The sequence below is a fragment of the Geotrypetes seraphini genome, chromosome 1 (assembly GCF_902459505.1).
Source record: "Geotrypetes seraphini chromosome 1, aGeoSer1.1, whole genome shotgun sequence".
In the NCBI taxonomy this organism is placed as follows: domain Eukaryota; kingdom Metazoa; phylum Chordata; class Amphibia; order Gymnophiona; family Dermophiidae; genus Geotrypetes; species Geotrypetes seraphini.
In genome coordinates this window covers 31,289,146-31,301,334 of record NC_047084.1, presented here as the reverse complement: position 1 = coordinate 31,301,334, position 12,189 = coordinate 31,289,146, and the positions used below count along the sequence as shown (strand labels likewise).

Here is a 12,189-nt window from a genome sequence, read left to right as displayed (position 1 = left end):
GGCTACAATTCAAAAGGTGGCACATGTTCCTCTTTCGGCTAGTGCCATAATTAGGTGAATTGATGAAATAGCAGAGGATATTGAGGCAGAGTTGTTAGAGAGGATTGAGTCACCATGTTATTCAGTCCAGGTTGACGAGTCTACTGATGTTGACAACAAGGTAATAATGCTCGTTTTTGTGAAATATATTTTTCATGAGGATATGTTATGTTCATTATTGTTTGCCAACCAACACCACAGCTGCAAAACTATCCAAGTTTTTGAATGATTACATATCAGGAAAACTGAAATGGTCATTTTGTGGCTGTGTATGCATGGATGGAGTGACTGCCATGACTGGACTGCTTTCTGGTTTCACTACTCAGGTCAAAGAGGTCGATTTTGAATGTAAGTCTATGCACTGTGTCATCCATAGAGAAATGCTGGCTAGCCGAAAAATTTCACCTGAACTTTAATCACAACAAAGAAAACAAAATGTTATCAACCACATCAAAGTACGTGCCCTTAACTTGCATCTGTTTGAACAGCTCTGTGAGGAGATGGATGCAACCCTCTTCTCTTACACACAGAAGTAAGATGACTTTCTAAAGGTAGATCACTAGCCAGAGTTTTTGAATTACAAGAGCCATTCCAGAGATTTCTTTTAGAAAAACAATCACCACTGGCAGCACATTTCAGTAGCACAGAAAGGGTTGCAAAATTTGCTTACTTATGTGATATATTCAATGAACTCAAATCTGTCACTTCAGGAGAGAACAACAACTATCTTCAAGTCGGCAGACAAAGTGGCTGGATTCAAAGCCAAACTGAAATTATGGGGACAATGAGTGAACATTGTGATTTTTGACATGCTTCAAACATTAGCAGGGATTTTGGAAGAAACTGTCTAGGTCTTCATTCTCCCAGCTGGTGCACAATCAACTGTCTCAGCTTTCAAAAGAGTTTGAGCATTATTTTCCAACCAAACCCCCCCCCCCCCCCAAACTTTGAAGGAAAGGATATGCAGCCCATTTGTGAACAAGCCAGGTGAATCGTCTTTGTTCGTGTTAGAAGAGGATCAACTGCTTGAGATTGCAATTGATGGTGACCTTTAAAGTATGTTTGAGACAACTTCAAATCTCCATTCGTTCTGGATTAAAGTCATGGCGGAATATCCTGAGATAACTATGAAAGCACAGAAAGCCCTGCTTCCATTTCCAACAGCCTATCTTTTGTGAAGCATGGTTTTCTTCAGTGACAGCAACCAAAATGAGATTACAGAGTAGACTGGACATAAGGAACACACTTCGGGTGTCACTGTCTCCAATCACCCCTATATGGGACTGTCTAGTTGCAGGGAAACAGGCTTAGGGCTCCCACTGATTCTGCATTATGGTGAGTTGTATTAATGTTACAAAATTATTATTAAACTAGTGTTTAAGCCCGTTACATTGACGGGAGCTAGAGTAGATGGCTGTCTGGGGTTTTTTCTTTGTCTCTCTCTCCTTGGATGCTGTCTGTCTGTCTGTTATTTTTTCTGTCTGTGTCTCTCCCTATGTCCTAAGTGCCCTCAGTGTCTCCTTCCTATGTCCTTAGTGCGTGCCCCTTCCTGTGTCCTTAGTGTCCTCAGTGCCCCTTTCTATGTCCTTAGTGTCCCTTCCTATATCCTTAGTGTCCCTAATGACTCCTTCCCATGTCCTTAGTACCCCTTCCTACGTCCTTAGTGCCCCCAGTGCCTCCTTCCCATGTCCTTAGTGCCCCCAGTGCCTCCTTCCCATGTCCTTAGTGCCTCCGTCCGGTATCCTTAGTGCCCCAGTGCCTCCGTCCTATGTCCTTATTGCCTCCATTGCCACCTTCCCATGTCCTTAGTACCCCCAGTGCCTCTGTCCTGCTTAGTGCCCCTTTCTATGTCCTTAGAGCCCACAATGCCTCCTTCCTATGTGTATGAGTTCAAATCACACGTTGTTCCTCAGAATGCCAAACGATGAAATTGTGTGGTAGCCGTCCTCACCGGAACTTTTTATAGTGTGATTTTATGAACTACATGTGCATCTATCTGCATTTTAAGTTTATAAAGTGTCAGTGCTTAGTTATAAAACATTATAAAATTATTGAATGCATAATGGTTAACTTAGCTTTAAACCGGGTCTGCCTCATTCCCCACAGACACGTTTCAAAGTTTTCTTCAGGGTCGGGGATAGAGAGAACTGTAACAAAATATATAAATAAATCAGCAAACCGGTAAACGAATATAAGCTAAGAACCCAATCATATAACAAATGTATTTACCAGAACTATCCGGAACTTTAGCTAAACGCTAATCCTCATTGATGTTCGCCAGGGCTGTAAAATGGCCACGGCGTTCAAAGTGGAACTGATATAGAACCTCCCCCTATCATGCGACCCCATCTAGCCAATGAGCTAACCGACAAGTGAATAGTAAACAGTAAACCTCTGAATTGAAAACACTGAATAATTATACTGCAACAGCTAAAGGCAGTTATATGGCGGATGTCATCCAATCGCTCGTGAGATTGAGACCATAAGGACTCATGGTGTTTAATTCGAACATCCAGCGAAGTTCTTTGATGTTTAACTTGTTTTCTATGTTACCTCCCTCCCATCCAACATGTACAATGTCAATGATCCGCCACCGTAAATCAACAATCTTATGTTTGAATAATGACCAGTGACGGACCAAGGGGGCCGACTCGGCACCCGTGTGGACTCGTGATTTGTGCTCATTGAGTCTCACTTTCATGGCCCTGGTGGTACGCCCAATGTATAGCTTCGGACAGGGGCATGTAATCATGTAGATGACATGAGTAGAATTAAAGTCAGTTTTAGTTTTTGCATAGTAGACTTGACCTGTCTGTGGATGTTCCCAACTTTTCCCTGTGAGAGCATACGCGCACCATTGGCATTGCCCACATGTATGATGACCTCGATGGGTGCATGCTGCATGTTCCCTATACGGTGTTATAAGTTCACCCAAATTTCTAGACCTTTTGTAAGCAAAGATTGGAGGTTCATAATCAGGCCCCAAGACCAATTGTGCTATATGCCAATGCTGGAGAATAATATGTTTGATGTTGATGGCTAAGGGGGAGAACTACTGGACGCATACGATGGCTTTTTCTTCTGAGGGACTCTGTTTATATTGGAGTAATAGACTCCTGTGGGATATTTAGCCCGAGTGTATGCTTGATGTATAACAGAATTAGGATAACCCCTCTGCTTAAACCTTCTCTGTAAATCACGAGCTTGTGTCTTATATTCCCCTCTTGAATGACAAATGTGACGCAGTCGTAAAAATTGACTGTGGGGCAGACTGTCCTTGAGTTGGCGAGAATGAAATCTGTGGTAGCGAAGTAAACTGTTTCTATCGGTTGATTTTTTAAAAATTGTAGTTAATAATGACTCATGTGATTTGAAAATCTGTAAGTCCAAAAAAGGAATGTGTTGTTGATTGATAGTAGCCACAAACTGGATATTGGGATCCAATTGATTTAACCAGGTAAGAAATGTGTGGAAGATGTTGGATTGCCAAATACAAAAAACATCATCCAGATAACGTTTCCATGTGCCCACATGTTGAAACCATATGGAAGGGTAAATAATTCTTCAAGGCTCGCCATATACAGAGTGGCAACGGATGGAGCTAAGGAGGCTCCCATGGCAATACCGTGGATCTGTTGGTAAAATGCCCCGTTACACCAAAAGTAACTTCGGGTAAGGACCAACGTTGCCAGTTCCATAAGAAATGTTGCCGATATTCTATTGCAATATGTTTGATGTTCAAATATCTTATTCAACATGAGTGGGTGTCATGGTATATAGCGATTTGACGTCTAAGGTTTATCAATAACCAATCTTGTTGGACCTCAGACAGAGCTCTTAGAATATTGATCATATGGGTGCTATCCTTCACATGGAATTTGATCTTAGATACCTCTTGTTGTAAAAATAAGTCCAGAAATTTAGACAGAGGTTCTAACAGAATTATGCATTGACATGATGGGTCATCCCGGGGGATTTATCAAATATTTATGAATTTTAGGTAGAATCTGGATATAAGTAAATAATAGAATAAAGCAAGAGTAAATAACAGAACGTGATAATTAATATAACAACAGGACCCGATGATGAGTAGACACATAAAGCTTGGAGCAATGAAATGTTATTGAGCTCCAAGTGGTGCCGCTGAGGATCCTTGAAACTTGACTAAAAGTCTTGAAGGCATAAGGGTATGCTAATGGTGGTGAAGTTGTGCTGCCATTTGAGTTATAGTATTGATTGAGGACCCTTGTGGAGTACATAGATTGTGTTATTGCATAATTAGAAAGTTTGTAACGGCATAAAATTTAAGAAGCAGCATGGCGAAATAAAAGATGCGAATGAGTTTGGTGTAGAAAGATGGGTCATGGAAGTGTTGCCATCAGTCATTGGTGGATATGAACCAGGCGACGTTTTCAGTGACGATGAGACGGACCTGTACTGACATGCCATCCCTGATGGAACATTAGCTTTCAAACACAGTGAAACTGTTGGCTTCAAGGTGCCAAAGAAACGATTGACATTGCTGCTCAGTTGCAATATGGACGGTAGTGAAAAGCTCGAGCCACTGGTGATTGAGAAGAATCGAAATCCTCGGTGGTTCAAAAATATTAAACACCTGCCTGTTGTATATGAAAGCAACAAAAATGGTTGCAGAAGCTTGACAATTTGATGAGAAGGCGTAGGAGGTACATTGTAATGCTGTGTGATAACTATGCAGCACACAGCAATGACGTAAGACTAACCAACATCAAATAATAATAATAACTTTATTCTTTTATACCGCCATAACCAAAAGTTCTAAAAAGAGCTGGGCAATCAGCGAAATACAATAATACAGTAAAAAATACAAATATTTGTAAAATAGAAATTCAATAATAAAACTCATGTTTCTGCCACCAAACACGGCATCTTTGATCCAACTGATGGACCAGGGGATAAATGTCATTACAGGTTGCTCATCTTAAGATATGTGATGGCAGTGATTGATGCAAGCATGGAATCCAGCCCACGAGCTGCTGAGCTTGCGAGAAAAATGATGGTGATCGACTCTTCTTCACATTGTATGGGAGGCGTGGAGTCAAGTTTCATCATCAACGATTTCAAATTGCTATTAACAAGCGAGCTTCGTTCACGCATCTGATGAGACAACTGAAGCTGACACTTCGTCCATTGAACTCCCAGTTGGACTCTCGCCACAAGAGTTTGAGCTGTTTGTCGCCATTGACAATGATGTACCCACATCATCTGACAGCACTAATTCCGATATCGGTACAGTTATAAAGGACACTGCAGACAACCAAGAGTCTGATGAGGACGGAGATACTGCTGTGGTCATCACGACTAATGAAACACCTGCAGAGATTGTTTCCTTCTCGGATGCGCTGAAGTCCCTACACACGCTGCGTTGTTATCTGGAGATAAATGGATGTCACGACTATGGACAGTTTTACAGCATCAGTAGTCAGATACACAGCCTGAATCATGCAAGCTGCGTGCAGAAAACAATGGCTGATTATTTCAGTAGAATGTTGGTTTAAAAAAGGTTTACAGCGTATTGCATTAGACAGAACAGTGCTGTTTCTAAAATTGAACCGTGTTAAATTGTGTGTATTTTGTTGAATAAAAGTTATATTGCATTTGACTACAGCATACTGTGACTCCGATTCAGCGCACACTCCATTTAAGCACACGTCACGGTCCAGTCCAGAGGGCTTGCACTTAAGCGGAGTCGACTGTACTTGTTAATTTTTGGTTTTTTGTAAATTGCTTTTTATTTCATTGTACACCACTTTAAAACTTTTGTGCCGAGCAATAAATCCAATGCAATCCAGAGTAGATTTTGCAGGTATAACATTTTAATTGAATTGCACTTTCTAAAATATTTATTGCATCTAGGTTATATATTCTTTGTGTTGCACAAAAAACAAATTGTTCTGAAAATGTTCTTATCCTTATGTGTGATTTTGTAGGTAGGCAAGATGTTCAGATTCTGTGGGGTGCCAGTTTAGTAATTCTTTCTGAACTGCATGGTGAGAATAAATCTCTCTTCTAAAATGAAGTGCAAAGATAAGTAATAACTTTTTATGCATGATAAGAATCAAAAAATCTGAACCTGCTGGTCTTTGCTTTTCATTTTTCTTTACCTTTGTCTTTCACTCAGAATCTCCTACCGTGTGCACACGATGTGATCAATAACTCAATAACTTTTTCATGCAGTAATTATCTCTGTGATATTATCTGAGCACTGTATTTCTTTATTACCCAAAGATGTAGGAGATATTTATATAACCACCTGATCCCATTTTGTATGAAGCTTGTTCATGACAGCAGGAGAGATTGTTTATTTTAAATAGCCTTTTTAGATAATACTCTTTGGAAAACTGGATCTTGCTGTTAACCTGAACTTCAGTGAAAAGACTAGTATACTTTATATATTTTCATTCATTATTCCATATGTTACATTCCAGTAATTATGCTGTAGAAGTCATTGGGAAGCTCAAATGAAGTAAAACTTTACTCATAATTAAAAATTTCAAAATCCATCTATGTAATCGGTGGTGCTCTCATTTGAAAGTGAAAGTGTGATTTTCATTGGTTTACAGTGGTTACACTAAGTTGGGTTTTTTTTCAACCTTTTCTGATATTTTTCTGTAAATGAATGCAATGTGTATTACCTACATGCTGTCAAACATTTGAAATAATTATGTTACGTTGTATTTATTCTTGCAGACTGAAATCCTGCAAGAATCCAAAATGATGATTCCAGACTGCCAGCGCAGATTAGATACTGCATATAGAGAACTTACAGAGTTGTTAGTAAGTACTGTAACATGAGAGAAGTCTTGAAATTCTCTATCTTTAGAAATTAAATGTGCACTTACAAAAATGTACAGTAGTTATGGGTGAGCAAAATCAGCTCTTCCCTCGTGCATACATGATACTCACACCCTTAATTTCACCTTGAATTGAATCTCTTTCTTATCCTTAATAATAAAACCCTTACCGCACATGCGCAGTAGAAAATCTGTGATCCCTGCATATGTGGGATCTGACTCCGTGCCGAATTCGATTTCCAGCGTGTGGGACGGCACGTGCGGGTGGAGTCTGGCTGTTTGATTTGCTGACGTCGCTTCCAGTGTAGGGCCTTCCTCGCTGCCGGGTCCTGCTCCTGCCTTCGCCCAAAAAGAAAGTAGGACTCAAGCAAGCAGGAACAGCGACCTACCGCTGCCAACCGCTGTGTGAGACCTGGAAGGAGAGGGAAGGGGAGGGAGATGAGAAACACTGCTGCTGGACAGGGGGGAGGGAAAGGAAGGGAAAAGGGCTACTGCTGGACAGGGGGGAAGTAAAAGTTAGGGAGAAGGGCTACTGCAGGACAGGGGGAGCAGGCAAGGGGTGCTGCTGCTGCACAGGGGGAAGTGGGGGGGGAGGAGGGAAGGGGGGCCAGGGAGCAAACTTGCTATGCTTTCGGGGGAGGGGTGTGCTGGAGGCAGGCAGCAATTTTGGTTTGCTCTGGGGGGGAGGAGAGACAGAAGGGGGCCACGGAGAGAGACAGATAGGCAGGGGGTTACAAAGAGAGATAGAAAGACAGGAAGGCAGCGCACGAGAACGAAAGACAGACGCACACAGAAAGACAGCGGGCAGGGAGAGAGACAGACAGACAGGGGGCCAGGGAGAGAGACAAACAGAAAGACTGACAGTCAGGGGGCCAGAGAGAAAGACAGGCAGCTAGCGGCCAAGGAGAGAGAGAGAAAAAAATACAGACAGCAGCCAAGATGAAAGAGACAAAGAAAAAAAACCAGACAGACCGCCAGCGGCCAAGGAGAGAGAGAGAAAGAAAAAAAGACAGACAGCTCACATGGTAAGTTTTCATTAAATTTTGTGATCTGTTAAGTCTACACATCTATTCTAGCACCCGTTAATCTAACGGACTTAAACATTAGGGGGCTCATAATCGAAAGAGAAATACGTCCAAAAACCGGCCTAAGTCGGCAGTTGGACAAACATTTCTCAAAAACGTTCAAGAGCCGATAATAAAAACGGGTTTTGGACATATTTCTAAATGACCTAGGCCTTCATAGTGCTGCTGAACGACCAAAGCTAAACGAGGCGTTTTAGGAGGAGTGTCGAGGGCGGGAGTTGGGCGGGACCTGGGCCGGCTTAGACTTAGTCGTACAGCATGTATACAGCCCACGATAGACGGAACTTGGACGTTGTGACTTAGACCATTTAAAACATGGTCTAAGTCACAAAAACCCACCTAAACTCACCAGATAAGCACTGCAAACACATAAAACAGACCTCCCACACACTACCCCAGTGATCACCAACCCCCACACCCCCATAAAAATATTAATCACAACTTTAAAATTCAGCCTCCAGACCATCATCACCTGGCATAGGAAAGCCTAGTCGTCCAGCACAGAGGCAGCTTAAGTCGTCTTGGGGGTGGGTTATGGACCCATAGAGAGGAGGCCCCATGCCCGTAAGCCCCTGTAATCACTGCATTGATACTTAAACATGTGCACTCCCCTATACACCCCCAAACCATTTTTTACTGGCATATAAGTGGCTCTTGCAGCTATAAGGGCTATTGGGGTGATAGATAGGTGGGTCTAGGGGATTTTAGAGGTGGTTTGGGAGGCTCACCGTGTCCTTTAAGGGAGCTGTAATGAGGAGAAGACATGGCACCCTTTTTGTGAAGTTCACAGCAGTGCCATGTAAGGTACTATTTAGGTGGCATGTCTGGGTGTGCAGTCCATCACTTTGCAGACCCCTCCCATGTCCAACAGGGCTTGTTCTAGGCGTTTTGGACTTGGATGAAAATGTGGTATAAAGATGGACGATTTAGCGGCTTGGACAATCGGATCAGCAGGACGTATAATTAGACGATTTTCGAACGAAAAAAAATTTGGACGTATTTTTTAAAAATGTGTCTTAAGCTGTTTTTTACTTTGGACGACTTACAAGTTGGACGTAAACGGACTTAGATGTCCCTTTCGATTATGCCCCTCTAGTTGTTTATACTAGACCAGTCCAGGTAAGTGAACTATATCTCCCTGCCAGCAAATTGATAGAGGAAAAACAGTTCAGAGCAGACTTCATTCCTTTTATATGGGGCTGGTACTGCTTCCAACTTCCTAGTATTTTTCTGGCAGGTGTTGGACATGTGGACTGGTGCAGTTGCTACAAATAGGTTAATCAGGGGAAGACTGTAGTCTAATTCCTGATGGAACATAGATCAGGGGATACTGTACACAACAGTCCTTTTGAAGCAGATTTCACACTGCCCTCGGGAAAAGATTAGTAAGCTAGGAGTAGCTGAGGCCAATCCATGGAGCCACGGGAATGCTAAATCTGGTGGCTCCAGACCCTCACCTTGCCTCCCCTATATTTGGATGGGGAGGGGTGGGTGGGCTTGGGCTGCAGTGCCTACTGTTGTTCTACTCTACTATTGAGCGTACTAGCTGATTAGTTTTTAGAAGAATTTAGTACAACCTTTCCCAGATTGTCTGTTGGTTTTCTGTGGTACTGTGTCAGATTAGGACTCATTCAGGGAGTTAAGTGAACATATTTCTCCTCTTTCCCTCCACTTGTTTCCAGTATGTTTGGGAGAAGGTAAGCCATAGCAGTTAGCCAGTGCATTGGTTTGGCTTAGGAACAGGTGAGCAAGCGGGTATCAGCTAAGCAAGTGCAATTTCCTCTCCTTACATTTGTTTCTAGTATGTTTTTTGTTTGTTTGGGGTTTTTTTTGGGGGGAAGAGGTGAAACATTGCAGGTAAGTCATGGAGAGTTCAAAGTGTTGGCCAATGCATTTAGGAGCAAGCAAGTAAATGGGTTTCAGGTGGGCAAATGCGATTTATGGAGGTTTAGTGCAGCTCCAGTTCTCTGTGTAAATATGCCAGCAAGCAGCTATATCTCAGAGCTTCCCTTTCCTCTGTCTCCTTCCCTCCCCTCCAGCTACAGGACCAAAGATGGAAACAACCTTCAGAACCAGTACTGTGCCCCCTTGACACAAATTACCCTTCCTTCTTAGAGTGCTGGCTTAGGCTTGCGATGCATGAAAAATTTCTGCAGTTGCTTTCTGAATGTATTGCAATTGTTTATTAATAAAAGCCTCTATTAAATAAAAAAAAAATTCTGCAGCCTGAGAATCTGTGTCCCTGTATGGAAGGTACCACAGATTGATTTGTTTGGGGTGTGAGGGTATTCCACGTGACTGGAACAAGAGGAAATTAAGATAGCTGGTTCAGCAGGTAGAGGAAAATTTCCCTCCTTAGAAGGGACTAATGCTTCAGTGGGGAGGTTGTTTTGAGAGACAGAAGCTGGTGGCCCTTATTTGCTAATGTTTGTCAGGATAATACTCAGATTAGCCATCAGAGTAATCTGTAGGGTGATCGTTAGGAGTGTGCCACCCAAATATTTTCATGTCATGTAATTTCTTATTAAAAGACTAGTCCAACACAAAGAAAGGAATCAAAATGCACATAAAAGTCAAATGACACCCAAAAAAGAGTATACAAGCAAACCGAATTGGGACCAATAGTTCTTTATTCAACAAAAGACCCGACACTGCCAGTGTTTTGGCCTTTGGCCTTCCTCAGAGGTCTACAACAATATACATGAAACTTTTTTTGAATTACATTAAAAAACTTATACATTTATAATCAAACACATAAACACTGAGATACATCTGAATTAATCAAATTTAAAAATTATATTTCCTTTAATATCAACCTGCATATTATGTGAAAATAAAAATATAAAAACTTCCGATACAATATCATACTTCAAATAACACATGTAAAATAATACCCTTCACAAAGTTTGTATTGATCAACATATGGGAGTGTGTGGCACAGTGGTTAGAGCTACAGCCTCAGCACTCTGAGGTTGTAGGCTCAAATCCCATGCTGCTTCTTGTGACTCTGGGCAAGTCACTTAATCCCCCCATTGCCTCAGGTACATTAGGTAGAGTGTGAACCTGCCAGGATAGATAGGGAAAAATGCTTGAGTACCAGAATGTAAACCACTTAGGCTATAAGTGGTATAGAAATTCTTAAATAAATAAATATGTATTCTCATTGTATCTTTCAGCATATTTGTCTGCATCATATCCAACAATATGTCTATTATCATCCATCCTTCATCATATTTTTTATGCAATGTAACAAACCTTGTATCTTCATTAATTATATCTATCAAATATTTATCTACATCAAATCTATCAATATATCTATTATCATTCTTACTTCATCATTTTTTGTATAGAAAATTACATATATTTTTACTTATTTATAATCATTTTTAATTTTAATTTTATAATCCAAATAATAAAGTACTTCTATAGTTGTCTTTCACGCGATTTCCTTTTAAAGATAATTGTCCCAATGTCAAATGAAGCCTTAACATGACAAATCAGAAATATAATTTTAAAATAGAAATGAATAATACTGTCAGCCTATGAAGTTGATGTAGTGATAAAGTAAATATTACCTCTCAGCCTATAAAATTATTAATCAAACTAATGTAGTGATGAAATAAATTCTTTCAACTTTTAATTTTAATAATTTGAGTATTTTCCTTTTTCAACATTCTGCAACTTCAAAAATCCTAATGAAACAATGCTGTCTTTTTGGTTTTAATCTCAAAACATTTCACGAGCTATTGAATCTGCTATGATTCCTTTACCTGGATATTTATTAAAATATAGCTCCTCATAGTGTATTGGATCCACTATGATTCCTTTTCCTGGATATTTATGTAACACAGAACCAAAAAGAATTGACCCCAAGGAATCCACAGAGAAAAGAATCCTAGGAAAACCAAAAAAACACTGTGGAGTAACGATGTTCCTGAGATGGACTTTATTCAAAATATCAAAGTTCCAAAAATACAGTTAAGCAATCCACATGAAAATAAAATGATCCACATAAAAACCTAAAGAACCTAGTCCGCTGAAAGCATGGGACCCAACATGGTCTGCGTTTTGACAAGGCAGTCTTCTTCAGTCTTCTTCTGAATGTCCTATGATGGTAGATACATGGAAAAACTGATATGTGGAGAGTCGTAAGGAGAACAACTTTGGGTCAAGCAGCGTTCTCCTTACGACTCTCCACATATCAGTTTTTCCATGTATCTACCATCATAGGA

General features: G+C 40.8%; 1 protein-coding gene across 2 annotated transcripts in view; it reads left to right on the top strand.

Annotated features, from left to right (window-relative positions):
• TBCA (tubulin folding cofactor A) overlaps positions 1-12,189 on the top strand; it is a 106,749-nt gene that overhangs the window by 77,619 nt on the left and 16,941 nt on the right. For both annotated transcript variants that reach the window (XM_033929395.1, XM_033929403.1), the window contains exon 3: positions 6,769-6,855. In XM_033929395.1, coding sequence (XP_033785286.1) covers positions 6,769-6,855 — 87 coding nt within the window. The remainder of the gene's footprint in view (positions 1-6,768; positions 6,856-12,189) is intronic.